The sequence below is a fragment of the Photinus pyralis genome, unplaced genomic scaffold (genome assembly GCF_008802855.1).
Source record: "Photinus pyralis isolate 1611_PpyrPB1 unplaced genomic scaffold, Ppyr1.3 Ppyr1.4_LG4, whole genome shotgun sequence".
Lineage (NCBI taxonomy): Eukaryota > Metazoa > Arthropoda > Insecta > Coleoptera > Lampyridae > Photinus > Photinus pyralis.
This window is the reverse complement of record NW_022170511.1, coordinates 7,562,753-7,581,387: the sequence shown is the minus strand read 5'-3', so window position 1 is coordinate 7,581,387 and position 18,635 is coordinate 7,562,753. Positions and strand designations below refer to the sequence as shown.

Genomic DNA, 18,635 nt, shown 5'->3' with positions numbered 1-18,635 from the left:
GTCATGTTGAAAAATCCTCAACATTAAGTTAGTATACTGTTTCTAGATAAAAAATGCGTAGTAAAAGAACATTGGATTTATCCACCAAACCGAATTGTCAGCAGGTAGCTTGTAGGTTCTAGATCTAAGCTAAGATATCATTGAATGGGCTCGAAAAGTGCAGTAGTGAGATAATCAAAGTAAGGGGAAGGAAGATTAGTGAGATAAGAAAAAGTAACCTTTTGCTAATTTTGAGGCCGAGTTGCTGTTCGTTGAATGCCTAGAAGACGCGCGTCCTGCGTTAAATTTCTTTATTCAATTAAAATTCGTTACGTGATAATCAGGAAGTCAGCTGAATCCGAGTGAAAGTTTTAAGACGATCGACGTACGTAAAAGTTTGGATGTAGCAATTTGTCATTGAAGTTGTCCTTTATTGTTTTCGGTTCGGTTCGATTGCGATCGATTCATCTGTCGGGTGTCTGGCCAGCCAGTATATTTAAAAATGAGTAGAATTACCTTTCTGTGACTTTATCAGAAGATTTCGGTGTGGAGGGTTCGTCTTCTGTCGGTTCGTCGTCAGGAAAATGATATTCAAAATTGGATCCATCGTTTTCAGTTCGGAAACAGTGTACCTGTCACCGTCGCGGACATTGGAACAAGGGTCGGGCTTGATTTTGAACGGATATGCTGTGCCTATATTATACCATACCCCAGGGGTAGCAGACATGCTAAACTCGACAAAAACCTGTCATGATCCAAACATTGCTTTTATCCCTGCCAGTATACATAGATTGCAGGCCGACTATAGAACCTTTGACTCCGGTGGAGCTCTTTGAAGTGTGCGCACTACGTTTGTCATCCTGGTCAATCTTTCACACCACCCCAGGATCTTATACTAGCTCACGCAGTAAGGATCCTCCGTTAAGGCATATTTGACTGGTATGACGCAACAACTCTATCAGCATCTCTGAAGTTTTTTTGTTCAAAGCCCAAGCAAGAAAATCTCCAAACTCATGGTTCCATTATGAGTACTTATAAGGTAATTTGTGTATAAAAAATGTTGCCGTATTGTTGTTAAGTTGGGCAATAATTATAACCGTACAAATCGGAAAAATCCTAAAGGGAGTTGTAAATTGAAACTATTTCATTCTTTGATTGATTGATACGTAAATATATCAAAAACTTTACGTTAATTTGTTGTTTGATTTTGCGAGCAAGCAAATTAGTAAAATAGGTTTTGAAGTCAATTTTCAGAGAAAATAGAACAGGACAAAATTTTCAGTAAGTACGTCACCGTAAAAGTTTATGTTACCAGAGCTAGCCATAACTTTTTGGTGTACACCCCTCTGAATTAATTTGAATGAACGTGAATTAATTAGAATTAACGAGAATTAATGTAAATTAACGGAATTAATTTGAATTAACATGCAATAATTTGAATTAAGTGGAATCATTTGAATTAACGTGAAATAATTTCAATTTACATGAAATAATTTGAATTAACATGATAATTTGTATTATCGTGAAATAATTACTCTGAATTGAGTGAATTAATTGGAATTTAATTGCATTTATACTTTCGTAATTAAGAATCAATTGTGACTAAACGTTATAGCGTGAGAGGAGGTGATGAAGATGGTGAGGGGGAGGGAGTGCTATCGCATGACATGCAGTAATATACAACCCTGTTGCATTGTTTGACATCAATGCAATAACCATAAGAATTTAAATTGTTTTTACCATAGAGTAAATAATATAACTCTATGTCTTTACTTAACTAAGAGACCCGCACATTTAGTTAATGTCTGAATTGATTCGTTTCTTGACTTATACTTCAATTTTGTGCATTGTTTGTCTATTTTAGAGGTAATAATATTCTTTCCAGGAGTGTTTGTGATTAATTTTCATTTTTATGTGGTCTATGGTATAGAAAACTGGCCGGAACTTGATTAACAAATTGGCGATACAGTATCAAACACTTCTGGCGAGAATTGTATGTGTATGCCATTATGACACGGACCACTTGTTCCTAAATATATTATTTCAAAACACTTAGGTATCACCACCTTCTGTTGTTCACTATTACCTGTATAATTGTTGCAAAAATAAAAGTAAACGATAGGAAAACAAAGAAATCGAGAGCAGTTGGATATGGAACCTTTGGCAAATCTGTTCTTGCTTCCAAACCCAAAAACGTCATTGTCAATACGGTCGTTATACCTGAAAACATACAATTTCGAGGGTTGCCTGAAGGTTTAATATTCTCACCTAGAGACACTCGATCGGCGGTCGCCTCACGATTTAACCAAAACGAAACCCACGATAAAACCACTAATAGAATGCACGGCCCATACACTTGGATTAGAAAATTTCCCATATGACGTTGTAGATGGAAACTCACCAAAAGCATGGAATACTCTGAAACATAAAATTAAAGTTACGCCTTGTCTGTCAATGTGTACTCGATGCACAATTGAAATGTAGAGGGAAGTTCATCTCTTAGCTCCTACTGAAGGTAGGAAAAGATATTATGTTTGAACTGAGCGACGGTAGTAAGGTTGACATCATCGAAAAGGTAATTGTTTTAATTTCTTACTAGGCGCCATGAAAAGACTGCAAACACCTGATTTGATATCGCTGTTCACTACGGTATCCGTATGATTAGCTGCGGGTGTTGCAATGAGATCGAATTGTGACAGCTTCATATCTTCAGCGATTGCAACTTGACGAGCTCTATTCCATTGGTAGATGACGTCTTGAGACGTGTATCCGACTGAAAACAGAATTACTATCAACATGCATGAAATAACCAATAGAGCTTATTCAAATGGAGTCATTCAGATAGAAACCGAGTCTTCAACAACTTCATTAATGAATGTAGAAATGTAGATATTAATTAAAATGCACTGTTAATGCAAATTTTGTGCGCATTTATAGTATTTCCAACGTTTTTTTTGCATAAAGCCATTTGACGCAATTGCATCCTCCACTTGAGACGGTTGCTTATTTCCGCTTTGAAACTCCATATAACTCGAACACTTTTTACGTGTTATTTACGATAAGTGTTGTGCAAATACAGTGAAACGTTCCGCTAAGGCATTTACTCAGTAAATAGTGTAAATATACATCATGAAGTCCATCATGTTGCAATGATACTTGTTAGTGCCTCTCGGTTTCTTGCGTGTAAAATTTTTGTTGCAATTTTCTCATTTTGATTAAAATCCTACTTCCAAGAGCTTAAAATTGATAACCGTCTGCTGTATTAACACCCTGAGGGTTCAGACAGTAAGATCTATTTTATTAAAGCTACTGTTAAATAAATTTGAACTATACTTGTGCTGTTTTAAGTCCGATTAGTAAGAAAATTTAACGAAAAACTTGTTTAACATTGAGAAACAAATCGGCAAGGAATGAAGACCGGCTAATGATGACAAAATGAAAAAAAAAATTGACTTGCGGAGGAAAAACCTGTGATAAGAATAGATCAGTATTGAATGCTTAACGATAATTATACGTGGAAAATGTTAGGCGATGTTGGAGATGGAATTCCATCAGCTTGTAAAAAGAATAGGCTGGAAAGTAACAAAGATTAAAGAAGATGCGTGATTGTTCAATAATGAATGTAGTTTTTGGTTATTATGTCATATCGAATGAAGTTTCAAGACTTGAAGTGATAAACACCAACTCAGGATCTATCCAATGCATGGTCCAAGATAATAAATTGATACTTGACGTAGAAATATTATCCTACAGTGTCCATAGTGAATTCTCAGCTAACCGAATCTAGGACGTCGATGAACAAGTGTCGATAGGAAACGGATTGTAACGTAAACTGAATTACGATATTTATTTATACAAAATTAATTATTTATATTCACAGGAAACTAAATTAAAACTTTCCTTAAGTAGATTGATTTATTACAGTTAATTATTATTTATCACTCATTACCTTCTACTAAAATTTATAATACGAGCGCGAATTGCATTATTTAACTAAACACACAATTCATTTTACTTATACAGCAAACAAAAAGCTAATCATTTATCCCCTTGACGGCGACTTGATGGCGCCTTGATGTCGCTTTCGCAAATTTGCTATAGTATAACACAAATGTGACATAAGTTTAAGAAGGGGGACACACTGTTTCTGGTTAACTCTTCGAGTTTTCGTACGGCGGTACCAAACCATCCTCGCTCCAGTCAAAAATCGCAAAGGATTAGAAACATTTCATTCTGGAGTGATTTCGAAAGGTCCGTTCATGTACTTTGCATACCTTTCCAAAAGTAGTAGGAGATATATTGTGCCGACTATAGGCGCGCAAAGAAAGGAAGAACAAGCAATTATTGCTTAGAATATTTTTTCAGAAATGAAAATGCTCTACTACTAGTGTTTGGTGGATCCGTCTGTTTATTTGCGGAACTGGATGTTTGATAGAGATTGTAACCATTTTTGCAAGCTACTTCCGGGTGATCCCCAAATGTAAACAAAACCCTCATTTCTTCTTCTAATCTTCTTCTCTAATCCTTATGCCCTTTCAGGGTTTTAGGTTTCTTTTATTTTATTTTATTTATTATCCCTCCCCTTGGGTCCTCAACAGGCTTGAGTGACCCGCATAATGCTTTTTAGAGATGCCTCTGCAGAAGGTCTTAAGTTGATCTATATTACTCCGGTATTTACCTTACGAATTAGGAAAACTGCAGGAAAACCTAATTCGGAGTAGCCGGCAGAATGCTCGAAACTGGTCTAAGGTAATTTCCGCCACAGATCAAAAATTCACCTCAACACAGGTTCGAACACCCGACCTCCAGATTTATAGTCCAACGCTCTACCATTGAGCCACAAAGCCGTATCAAATTCCTCCATTCTTTCCTGTTTGGCTAGGATTTTCATTCCCTCTACCGTCTTTCCTGTTTCCATTCCTATTCCCCTGATTTGCTTCTTTTTCTTCTTGCTCTTTCCCTTTATTTCTTCGTTGGTTTTCCCATCTTCATTACTCTTCTTGTAAGTTTGTCTGGTTCCATACTCTCTATATGCGCGGATCAATTCAATTTTTTTCTTTTTTCCGTTATTGGCTCTTGTTCTGCTATTTCTCTGATCATGTTACTTCTTACCCTCTCCCATTTGGGTTTTCCAGCAAGTTTTCTGAGATGTTTCATCTCTGTAGCATTTACTTTACTTTCGTCTTTTTTCCTTAGTGTCCAATTTTCATATTCGCGTATGTAATAGTATTAGTATATTGTTATTACATTATATATTTTTCACCCCTATGTCTATGTTTTTATGCCCTAGTATTGTTTTGTTTATTGAGTAATATAATATTGTTTTTTTTAGCTCTGTTAACTCCGCTTCTATGTTCCGATCCTCCATTATTATACTTATTACTTAATTAGGTTTTCCTGTAGTTTTCCTAGTTCGTAAGGTAAACACCGAAGTAGACCTTCTGCAGAGGCACCTCTAAAAAACATTATGAGGGTCACCCTGTAATTGGACGCAAGCCTATTGTGTTGAGGGCCCAGAACAAGAGAGGGACAATAAATAAATACTTCCCAAACATTCATGTTGTTGCTCTTTTCAACAATTTATTGTTGCATTTGATTTCTTTGTCGATCTGGGTGTCTGTTCCTTTTTCGTTTACGATCATTATTTTTGTTTTGTTTGTATTTATTTCATTTTCAAGTTTTCAATTTCTTTAGTCCACTAGTCCAGGCGTTATCTAGATTTCTATCTACCTGTCTATTGTATCAGTATATTATAGGTTTATACATATCACTTCCAAGAAACACTCGTAACTTTCGTAATTATGAACCGATTTGGACCACACTTTAAGGGTTGATGTAGCACAAAAATATTTTTAAAAAATCAAATACTATTTGGCTTTCCTATTAAGTAATTTGTCTTGATTTATTTGTTAGTGTTACCAAATTTCAAGATCTGAAATGGAATATCAAATATGAGTATCAGCAGGTCAACAATTTTGATCCGCATACACTTCTTGACTACGACCCCAATTTGATCACCGCTTTGTAATAAAATTGCAAAACTGAGTCTTATTTTGCGTACACTTACCTAAGGTCTTATTTTAACAAAGTCTTTTTGTTCACATTTTGTCCTACTCACTTATAAATTTGAACCGTATTTAAACATACCGATAGGTTTAAATTTATACAATATTTACACAAAATAAATAAACAATATTTGGATGGATACTATTGCGTTTTTCTTTCTTAATCAACATTTCTTCTTAAATTAATAATTTAAAAAAATTCCTTTCTATTCATTTCGTGTATTTATGTCAGTCATTTAGGGTTGAAAAGTGTAGAACATTAAATGAATGTTGGTTCATAAGCAAGTTAGGAATCGGGATTGTAAAGTTCCGTTGAATGTACCCTTAGTTGAGTAACTGCCTGAATGCGGTTTAGTATTTTAGGAGTTTGATATCTGAAGTGGAAATTTGAGTCATCAATCTAAACTTGTCTAAATTATTTATCTGTGGAGGTATTGGACGTGTAGTTTTTAATTTTATTACAAATATCCAGACACCTGGAGAGATGCTTATGTTTTAAAAAGTAGTTTTTGAATTGCCATAATTAATTAATAGCATATAATTTTTTAACGTTGCCAAATAAAAGTTAAATAAAGTTTCTTATTTTAAGATAAAACTTTATTTATGTAAGTGTATTTACGTTAATGAGACATGGTTGTATCTTTTCGAAATTCGAGTTATTTTCATAGGATTCCTTATTTCGTTAACACGTTTCTTTTAGGTTATGCTATATGTTTTAATTTAATTACGTATCTTTCTTTTACCCATATCGCAATCCGAAACCCATTTATTAATGTGGTTATTCCTTTATGCAATTAATTATATTTTGCGTATATGTATATTCTTTGTCAAGGCAAATACCCACCAGTGTCGAGGATTCGCAAAGCTTGTATTCTTATTTTATTGTTAGTTTATATATTTATTTACTTTTTGACGTGATTTCTGCACGCCTGGCGCCCAAAATTATATGAGCTTTGTCAAACCTTGGTGTCTGGTTTTACTAGAAGACCAGTTCCCCCTGGATAGTGGTGGCTAACTCCCTTTTCCTTCTCGAGGGTTATCTGCATGATATGTGCGCGTGTTAATACCATAGGTAAAGACAATTTTTTGTTTCTCTTTGTAAATTTATTAAAAAAAAGAAAAAAAATATAAATATCAATAATTGGAATTTGTGGTAAAAAACACAAGAATACATTAATATTGTCTTTACGAATGATTAACGTGAGAATCTCGAGATGTCTAACTGATTACCATCCCCACAAGGCAAAGAGCGTGAATATTCGCTACTTATGTCAATGTAAAAGCCCAATAGAACTTTTTGTGAATTATTGGGAATTGAAAAAGGTTGCTTGTTAAATGAAACTTAAACTCGATTCTAAATGTCGTTCTGCGAACGGAATTTCCGTTTAACGTAGAACACCATTTCCTTGTGATTGCATTATTTTCCGTTTATATTTGCACAGATAAAGTATACACTTTATCACAAATCAATCGATTTCAATCGCGTTTTGAGGAAACGCACACAACAAATTTAGCAAAAACGGCGTACCTATCCGTAATGCGATTTAATTTATGCAAACATTTAAATTATCGCGGATTTTCACATTTTTCTGTTTGCGAATCGTCGTTTGCTTAAGCTAATGGGATGAAAAAATGTTAATGTATGCAAATCTAGGTAAGGAGCATATACTTTTAATCTTCTGGCCTCGAAGCGCGGAAAAATGCAAATACACTACGCGGGAAATTTTTGAGGCAAATACGTTTAAAATGGAGCTGAACGTTTGAGAGTTGAATTGAAACATCCTTTTTGCACGCTTGAAAAAGCATATCATGTTTAAGAAGTGTAGTCTATTGAATCATAACAAAATCGCATTACACGCCTTCATTTTTCACGCGTAGTCGACGCACTTTAAAGGGTATATCCTATTTTTCTTCAATGCTGAGTTAATAAAAAAAAGTCAACAAAATGCAAGGCGTGTATGAATTTTTACGGCGCATTCTAAGGAAAATCTAATTTGCGGTTCATCGGTGTTTTAAATTAATCGAACTGTTAACCACAATGAGCCTTCCATCATATAAACAAAATGCGTGATGCGTGATTTTATTCGGATTTAGAGAGGTGTTGTTGAATTCAAAATCGAGGTTGGCAAAATCCTCTCCACGTATACAGTATATTGGGATTCGCATAACGGAATCTATCAAATGGGTTAAACCAATAAGCTCAATGATAAATTTGGCGGTATACAACCACTGTGATGTAATGGAATAAGAATATTAAATATTGATTTGCGCATGACGTGACAATTAATTATTAACTAACTGATTAAGTAAAGCGTTGCGTGCAGTCAGTAATAATCGTAATGTAGTAGATATAGGTAGTTGTTAAGTTGTAAATAAAGTTTTAAGTCATCTTAAGAGTGGTTCTTTTCCCTAAATGTTCTCTCCACCAGAGGGAACATTACAGTAACTATGCTAGCACCCACGTACGTCCTGGATGGTGCGCCGCTTGCACTAAAGGAAACGCAGATCGTAGTTTGTCGAAGCAGTCTTTATGGCAATGCTTAGGATTTTATAGCAAATAGTTGCTCTCGTAACACATTTTTTTGCTGAAAATGCACCGTCTTCAACAGTGTGAGGCCAAAAGACCTAATCACAGATCTTTATAGTGGTTACCCAGAGGCCTTTACAAGCTTCTTTCATATAGGTGTGGGAGGTGGTTTACGTTGTGAGTGCACTTCTATTTCGAACCTTGGACAAGTATCGTGTGACACAGACTTCTTCTTCTATACAGTATGATTGCTACCTAGCAACCCTTAACACACTATGGACTAGTCGTTCTGGTATCAACAGACGTCCAAGAACTCACCTGGGCGGCGATTTGACCCAAAAACACATCAGATTGACCAAAGGCGAAATCGCGTACCTCCTTAATCATTGAACCTTCCAAGCTCCACAACCAGGTCAAGCATTGAAAGGGCCTTTCTAGCAGAATTAGCGGGGCAAAAATTGATTTTTGAAGGTTTGGCAAGCTACCAAATGCTCGACTACAGCACTGAGGGTTTCTGGGTCGCCTCCTGGTTCGGACTGGGTTGGGTGCTGGGTTGGTAAATCAACCTTGCAAACTTTTAAATTATTTAGATTTATCACACCTCCCGCGTACCTTCACCCTAAACTTGAACGACGCGCTTGCTCACAAGTTTTTTTCGCACAAAAGTTTCGACCACGCCTCTAAAAAGACAATTCGATATCAGTGATTCTACACCAGCTAGCTATTTCAACATTATTTCTAAATAATTAGGTTAGATTTCTCAGAGTCTCTGAAAAAGCACCGCCAGAATGCTTGCGCACAGACTATAATGCCAATAAAACAGTGAGACCGCAGTTTTTTTATAGGGTTTAATTGTGTAAATTTTCGCGTCACGCCTACAACATTTTTCTGTGAACAATATGAACCGACTTTCACACGCATCTAGTATGTGTTACTGAGCATGAATTTCTTTTTAAATAATTCTTGTGGTGAAACACCATCTCTTTTCACACTGGTTGCGACTAATTCTCTTTTATGGTTGAAATGTATTACAGACTAAAAGACATATAGGTTGTACTTACATGATCCAAATTTTAACGGGCAGCGCTGTATATCCATAGGAAAATCTTCTAAATTCATAGGGCATCCTGCTTTAATTGTAAGCCTAAAAACAAAAATCTTTTATATACGCAAGTAATACATACCAAAAAAGGGTTATGTTTGTTTATATTGTTAGGAACCATGTAACGGGTGGTCGCTTTAAAATGAAAAAAGTAACTGCTTGAATTTATGTTTTGGTTAGCCTAATTTGTAGCAAGGTCATTCATTTTCGGCGTGATAGAATTTACGCGAGGGAACATTTTCGAATTAGCGACGCCCTCTTCAAATAAAATCGGAATTAAATGTACTGAATTTAAAAACTCGTGATAAACAAAGATTTTTCTTTGTGCGTATCGCTAATTCTAGCAGCCAGTTAAAAACTAGTTTATCAAAGTTGCGTGAAACATTTGTGCAGTACTTTAAGCGATAAATATTCTGTACGCATCATTCGGCAGGAAACTTAAAGACATTTGACTGAGTATTTACTCCCACCATAGAGCTTAATTGATTGGGCAACATGTGTATAAATTGTCTTTGGAATCTGTCCAAAGAAAATTTTGTAAATATTTATACTTTAGAATGCATCGCACCTATCCTGATTTACACTGCGATCATGACGAACTATTGTTAGCAACGAATATGGACTCTCTAGAAAATCGTAGAATAAAAACGAGTGTCTTTTCTCCATAATCTTATCCACAATAAAATCGATTGTACTGATTTGTTACAATACCTGAACTTTTATGTTCCCCGTTTTGGTTACCGTGGCAATGATACATTTTACTTACCTTATTGTAATTCCAATATTTTGAAGAATTCGCCATTTTATAGAATGTGTAAGTATTGTAACATGTTTTCTAAAAACTATGATATCTTGTATTTGCCAAAGGTTCAATTTTTAGATTTTCATTATTAATAATTAATATTATAAGAAATGTTAAATATTTTTTGTCTTTGTTATATACAGTATTTTTAAATTTATTGTTATTCTACTCATATATTTAAATTTCTCTTTTTGTTACTTGCTTGCTTATTTGTTATATGGATTTTGTCCGTTAATTGGATACTCATCTGTTGGGCAAAATATACATTATTATTATTATAACATTTAATATCGTCATTGGTGTGCCTAATAACAATTTTCGTGAAATTAGAGCTGGTTTGTAGCAGTTTCAATACGCATGGACATTTTTTATGGGCACGTTACCAGGGTGGTACTAAAAGTTCATTATACCATTGCAGTGGTCTATTTCTACATTTTTTAAAGGGGGTGGCGTTTTTCCGTGTAGAGAGAGGATCGATTGCAACCTGAAAGTAATGTCATCCACATCAGTTTCTGTAAGTTGTTTCAAATGTTGTGGATAAATTAGTGGTCGATTATTTTTAGGAATTTGTATATTGATCTTGCTTAAAGTAACTTTGATATTCCTGAAGAAATTGGCCTATGCAAACCTTTTGTATAACAACATTCTGTATTCTATTTCGTTCATTGATAAGAATTTCACTATTCTCATTCTTTTCGTCACTTTGTCACTTTGTTTAGCATTGAAATTCTATAATATATCGAACACGAGAATCTATCAGTAATTCATTATTTGATGAAGAGAAGATCTCTAGATAACAATCAAATTTAACAGAGTGAAACCAATATTTTGTATAGGTACACGGACTTTGTGTTTATTAATATATTCAATCAACTAAAGTAATATGCGTATTTATTAGAGTTCTAACGAACCAGAACGTTAGATCTTGAATTTCAGATCTTAGAAAGAAATAAGAGGCCAAACTTCGGCAAGGTAAGGGGTATATGGGCTCTTCAACCCTTGTAATTGTTAGTAACACGTTAAAACCATCATGATTATAATATAAAATCAAGACGTTCAACAAAGAGTTTCAAGTATTTTGTTGTCATGTATACATGTGGGCTATGCCAGGTTCTTTGTCCATAAAAGGTTTTCCTGGTACCGTCTTGTTGTGTGCGTAATATATTTATTTGTTCTTGTCTTTTCTTACGCACATAATTCTGCGTTTTATTCAATTCACTTCCCGATTATGTCTCACATTCGAGCACAGAACTTATTACACATCACACAACGTAGTAGTTCATTCGTATCACCCATATCGAGCAGACTGCTACCGAGATTCAAAAGTGGCGCGAAACGTCTCGTTTCGAATTGAAAGTTAGGTGCCTCTGCTCGTAGTTTTTGTCCAGAGTTGCCAACTGTAAGTATAGGGTAAGTTATAATCGCAGTACCGGTTTCGGGGGACCCCTAGGATCATTACAAACTCCAACGCGGAGCAGGGAAATCTGTATTTCTTGCTGACAACGGTAAAGATCCTCCATAGCTTTCTTATTATAAGTCGCCTGGTTAAACTTTTCAGAACAATTGAAGGGTTATCTGGAGCTCTAACCAGAACTGAAAAATGTTACCAAGAAATGGCTCCAAATATTCTTCTAGGAATGTTCATTTGTACCGTCAGACTTAAGCTGATCTTAAAAACCTTAAAACGTAATTTAAATTCCATGGCAATGACCGTTTTGTGAATATGGATCCTGACGGTGAAAACGACGTTATAAACTTTACCACAGAGCTCTAGAAGGGCTATCTGGAACTAAAACCATAACTCAACAGTTTTGACAAAAAATAGCAGCAAGTTTTCCTTTGGCACTTGGAACACGAAAAAACCTCAATCTACTTTTATGGAAAGAGCTTTTGGCATTAAGAGGCACAAACAAAATTTCTTGGAGAAGGTTGGTGTTAAAAATTGAGCCTCAGTAGTTGTAACACCTTACGCGATAAAATTCGGTGGTAAAATTTGCAAAATTTGAGACAAATTGGTCGTCAGTTATGAAAATGAAATACAAAATTCAGCCCCATCTTGGATTTTGATTGACTTCCTAGTTAATGAGGAATTTGAGTATGTTAAAATGGACACTTTTCGCAATAAAATGCAGAAAGGATCTGTTGTGTCAAGGTCAAGGGAATTTTTACACCATTTTAACTGTACTACTGCCACCTAGTGTCTGGGTGACAAATTAAAATATTACAGTTTCAATTCAATGTAGCGCTTTCAATTGATACCCCGATATTATTCAGACGATCTAACTGCTACTAATCGTAGTCGGCTGCAAATCTGGACTTGGTTACAATCTGTTCTATGTCATCGGTACCTTTGGTAATTACAAATTTAATGGTAGTGTGCATTTTACTTATATCGACAAATGAAGCGAGAGATGCCAACGTTATTTCAAAAATTATTTGACGCTTACTATGTAAGGTAAGTGTATAAGGCAAAACGCACGTCTGCTCTCTTGAAAGCGCCCTTTCACACTACTTGTCTGATATTGTAAAAATCTACATTTAAATACTTTCAGTGAAATATGTTGGCGTAAAATAAACCTGCATATATGAAGGCATATCGGTGCATACTCCATAGAAATTGAAATAAATGGATTACTAGTTTCCTATTAAATTTTTGCCAATATTGAAAGGATATACTATGCATTTAAAAATAGGATCCTCTTTGGTGTGCCATAAAGTATTAAGTCTGGTGAAAATTCCAGAGGTAAACATTTGCGTATTAATCTTATATAAGAGAAGTAATTCCACTCACGTTCTACAAATCCACAGATGATTCAGATATTTGTTTAAACCGCTTCGTATTATACGATTGCATTGTATTAACTATAATAGTTTTCATCTTTCATAGCTCATTGTAAAACGAGACGCATGAAACATATTTAATCACACGAAAATTCCGGATCATCAATCATGCGGCGAATGCAAATCATTTTATCCAAATTTTACTTTGAACAATCCCGGAAGGATCTCATAAAAATGTAAAGTGGCTATAATTCACTTCAAACATAATTTTCATCAACTATCGCTTTATTAACCATTACATTAATGGAAATTCGTCTGCTTCATTTGCAAGATTAGTCGAAGTTTCTGCGTAACTTGTCAAAGAAACGCGGAAGATCCGCTTAGAAACAAACTTTGAGGTGCAAATTGCACAAAACTAAATCAGCAGATCGCACTGTTGAGAATAATTGCATTACTTGAAGGGGCAAGTTGATTTTAATACGAAGTTTGCTTTCCTGATGTGTTTCGAAAGTTCTTATAACTGTAACTGGAAATAGAAAATGGTTGCGATTATTAAATTTTCCATCCATACATCACTTTCACAAAGTTTATATAAAATAGAGTGGTTTTTTACTAAATAAGGGTATTAGGGAAATAGAGACAAAATTTATATTACTACACCATTCGAAATGCATTAGATTTCTAACGTTAAGTGTTTCTAATAATGAAGTGTATCGTATGGTTGGCATACGTTTTGCGTGAAATGAACCTGCGGAAGTCAAAATTCTGCATCGTATTTTGTAGTCTGTATACTGGCGGGTCTTCGTCTTCCATTCAGTTGTCACTTTGTGAGTGACATATTCTGCGCCCCACATTCCTATACGTACTACAAAGTCTGCACCTTTCAGAACTCAAAAAGTGTTTCGCAGAATATAAAACTTGAGAGATGAGATAAATTTTGTAGTTTACGATTCGCTGTTGCGTACTGCACAGTCTCCCAATCAACTTGGGTACACACGATATTGTAGATTTCATTCAACACTGAATAAATAAGTAAATGAATCTATCAATTTACGACGATTAAGTTATTATGACAGATTTAGCATGGCGTCATTTCCTCGGTCATTTCCGCACATTTTAAATTGAATACAAATATACGTCGTTCTCATGGTTTTTCCGCGGAAGTAGGGTATCAGTCTTCGCTAAACGGTATTATTATTATTATCAATAATTTAACGATATTCGAAAATAAGAATCGCTCATTAACAATTAATACCATTTTTCTCTAGTTTTCTACTCCTATACTTTAATTGATATATTATTAAACATTTGCTACCTGTACTTAAATAATAGTCATTTAGATACAGATTTTCATTAAGATACAAAGTTTACGACCAATAGAAATGCAGTATCACGGGGACAAGACGCATAATTTATGAAAATCAAAGGTGCCATAACAATGACATTTTAAATTTATTAGTTTTGACAACTGCTGGGCATAGCGTATTGGTGGTTCGTTTTCTGATGAATTAAAATTCCAATCGGCGCCGGCGGTTATTTTGAATAAATTTGACAGTGACTCTGCTGAAACGCACTCATGCTTTGAGGTCGCTAACTTCGCTAACTGCACACAATAAAAATCTCAAATTTTGGATCACTTTTGAAGCCATCGTAGCATCACCTCTTTATAGCTCATCTTAGTCGTAGAAAAAATAGTGTATGAAACTCGCATTTCATGGCTATTAATGGCGTCCTTAAATGGTCATTTCATAATATACCATTTTCTACGCGAAGGTCAAAATTTAAACAAATGCGAGTATATATTGATTATACTTATATCAGCTAGTATGGGTACTTGATAATTTTTGAATTTTTAAATAAAAATGCGAATAAATCTCTTTTATTTTATAGCATATGTTAAATGACATTTTAATAGGTTTGAATGAGTAAGCTAAGCCGTTCTTTAACCGTATGGATAGATAAAGTGGTCACTTTAACCGTAAGGGCAGATAAAGTGAAACAGTTGGTTGTGCATTCTAATGGCATCTGTCATTCTTATATCAAACGCAAGATATAAAATGACGTTGTGTTTCTATGGAAATGATCGCAACGGCAGAACCTAAGCTTGCTATTTTTGACGTCTCTCAAATATATTCAGAGTTGTCAGAAGCGTTACAATAATTTATATGGCTTCTGCTACAAAATAAAGTTTTGTATTTTACACGACGATAAAGGGAAACTAAGCATCTCGTGAAAGTTAATTAACATATTTCACTCAATGGTTAAAACATCCCTTTATCGTCTTGTATAATAAATAACGATTGATAAGTTTATAGTCAAACGCAACAACAGCTTGCAGAACAATTAAATATCACCCAACAAACCATTTCTAATCGTTTGAAAGCCATGAGAAAGATCCTGAAGCTGGGTTCCACATGAACTCACTGAACGGCAGCAATAAAGCCGAAGAAAGAAAGATAGTCTTTTTTGCATCGAATAGTGACTGGCGATGAAAAGTGGGTCTATTTTCAAAAAGATGACATGTGAATCCCGGCCATCCGACCGCAGGCCAAACCGCCTCGAAAAGAAGCTATTAAAACCTGTCGAAACAGTTACAGGGGACCGTTGTCGACAACAACAAATTGAATTGAACCCTGCAATTCGTTAAAAACGCCTTCCGGGTGATACAAGACGATTTTTCTTGATAACAACGCGCACCAACACATAGGGGAAAACCGGCCAACGAAACGGTAGAGTAGCTTAATTAGCAGCAACTAACCTATGGGGCTTATCTACGAAACCTGACCCCTGCTGATTATGACTTTTTTGCATCGATGGGCCATGCACTGACCGAGCAGCGCTTCATTTCCTACAAAAATGTGAAAAAATGGTTTTATGACTGGTTCAAGGCAAAAAATGAAGAATTTTTTGGCGAGTCGTCCACAAATAGATATGCACGAGAGATGGGAAAAGTGTATAGCTAGCAATGGGCAATGGCCATTACTTGTACCGTTTTCTCACAAGAAGCATTTAAAGTTCTAATTTGTAGATCTTAAACCTAATCCATCAGGAGATATAAGTGAAAGTAACTGTCCCTCGTCATGGTTGAAATGGTTTGGGTGCTTAAAGATCTCAATGCCCCCGCAGATTTTTCTTTGGTAGAAGAAGAGGGAATGGGATAGAGACCGAGATGCTGCTAACTGTTCCAAAATTACAATCGCATATTTTGTGCGCAAATGGGTAAACAAAAACCTCCAAGTTAACGGCACAATCTAAAATGGCTGCGATGAAGTTGAAGAAAGCCCAACCGCGGATGGAGCTTGGTGGAGTAAGGACGGCCGGTCAAGACTCAAGCTGTTAACAGCAACCAAAGCAACTTCAAGACACTCAGTCCCTTTCTGGATGTAATGGGACTAGGAAGAACCAGATCCCTTCATAGTGGAAATCAACTCACATTCCCCTTAGGGGATACTGCGAGCAAGAGATCTGGTCGGCAGGGATGGCAGAATCCCCATACGCTATCTGCGATTCAACCACAGCACGGCGCATCAGTTGAAGGGGTGGGGTTAATATGGCACACCCTTTCGTAACCTCTGGACTGGTATACGCACTACGCAGAACCTAGGGATGTCTGGAAAATTTCGTCAAAGAAGCCACCCCCAAAGGAAACAGGAATCGAGCTGGAAACCGAAATGCCGAGAACCGTATCACCCCAAAAACTAATTTCCTGCTGGGCGCTCAAGATGTTTATGGGGTAAATGTAGGTTGCTCTCAAAAGCAAACAAAATGGCCGTGCCGAAGATTTTGATCGTCCTACTCATCTAAGGCTAAGGCGCTTTGGCACTTGAGTTAGGACCTGTTACAGTGTCATATGTTTTCTTCTGAGCCAGATTTTTGACGGAAATGCACGGTTTGAAGCACCAGAAATATCCGAATCAAATAAAATGCCTGTTTATACTCTCATCTCCGCCTAAACGGCTAAACCGATTGGAACCAAATTTGGTACACATATTCTTAGACAGGGAGAGAAGAAGTGGTGTCTCTACAGGCCACAGCAATTTTTTTTCTTTGTGGTCCCTTCATTCCACCCTTTTGAATTTTTATCTGTAAAAATTTCCTTATATCTATAATAAATCGCTATAATTAAATGACGAATCAGCAGAAATGCGATTGTTTTATGTTAGTTAAAGTTGAGATATTCTGTATAGTAACATTGTACTTCATTTGATTTTTGTTTAAAATCCGTAAATGTTACAATATAATTAACTGTTAAAGAGATATCACTAAATTGTCTCACGAACTGTAACTGCCGTCCTGTGAAAACTATAAATACACACAGTCGGGGTACGAAACGAAATTGTTACCATATTTCACTGAAGTTGAAGTTCTTTACATTTAGTAAAAACTAGACTAACCATTAATCTGGCAAACCCCAAGCTAACAGTGCCGACGGAAATGTAATTTACACCTATTCCCAAAGAGGTTGTTACAATTCCTGTGTATAAAAACCGTTAAAAAGGGCGCTGTCGTAGTTTATGGAGTGTGCGGAGGCAATTAAACGTGGAGGCGACTACTTACCTCGATGAATATAGCACTCTCCCATCTTGATAGAGCCGCACGAATTTGTTAGGCGTTGTGATTGTATGCAAATAAGACTGTTTTCCATTATAAAAATATGTGTCCGGTTTCCATATTCTTGCCAGCATCGATATGCTGAGCGCGAGGGTGTCTTTCGAATTTCCGGCGAAAGCCAATCGCTTATCCACCCAAGATTGTCGAAAGTAACAGTCCATTGAATAGGTCTGAAAAATAATCGAAATGTATAAATATTCAATGGAGGAATAAGGATTTCCATCTTGTAGAGTTACTCGCAGCTGTACCATATTTACAACAATTAATCAGATTTTCCTAAATGCAAAAATGTGTGAAAACGTACCTAGAGCCGCATTAAATTTATTAAATTATTTCCCCAGCGGTTAAGCTCGAATGGATAATGGCGTTGTGATGAGAATTTTAATTTCTGGTTCATACTAAAGTAGTAGAGATCTACCTTTTAGAAGCTCTGATTAATCTTGAATACCATTCATACTTGCATAAATACATAAAACAGAGATTCTACCAATGCTTTTGTTCAATAATAAGGGAAGGGGTTGCTCGAATTATACGGTTGACGTCCTTATTGACCAATAGGTTTTCATTCCATCCCTTTGCCAAAAACGACTTTATTATCCACTTCACGTCACATGTCCTCTAAATTTTTTTACATCAGCACTTATATAGCTAATTTTACTAATTAGTTTGTCTGTTCTAATAATGAAGCGTCTACCTACTTGTAAACTTTGTAAGAGTGTTTAATTAGCACGAATTTACTACACGAAGCTCATTATCTCTGGTTTGTGC

At 35.7% G+C, this 18,635-nt stretch overlaps 1 protein-coding gene across 2 annotated transcripts in view; it reads right to left on the bottom strand.

The window, feature by feature from the left end:
* LOC116169874 (gamma-aminobutyric acid receptor alpha-like) overlaps window positions 1–18,635 on the bottom strand; it is a 69,817-nt gene that overhangs the window by 4,319 nt on the left and 46,863 nt on the right. The window contains exons 4-8 of one of the 2 annotated variants that reach the window (XM_031486057.1): window positions 17,814–18,037; window positions 9,633–9,715; window positions 2,576–2,752; window positions 2,248–2,397; window positions 2,066–2,199 (exon numbers count right to left, since the gene is read on the bottom strand). In XM_031486057.1, coding sequence (XP_031341917.1) covers window positions 2,066–2,199; window positions 2,248–2,397; window positions 2,576–2,752; window positions 9,633–9,715; window positions 17,814–18,037 — 768 coding nt within the window. The remainder of the gene's footprint in view (window positions 1–2,065; window positions 2,200–2,247; window positions 2,398–2,575; window positions 2,753–9,632; window positions 9,716–17,813; window positions 18,038–18,635) is intronic. The other variant, XM_031486058.1, reaches the window with a different exon arrangement.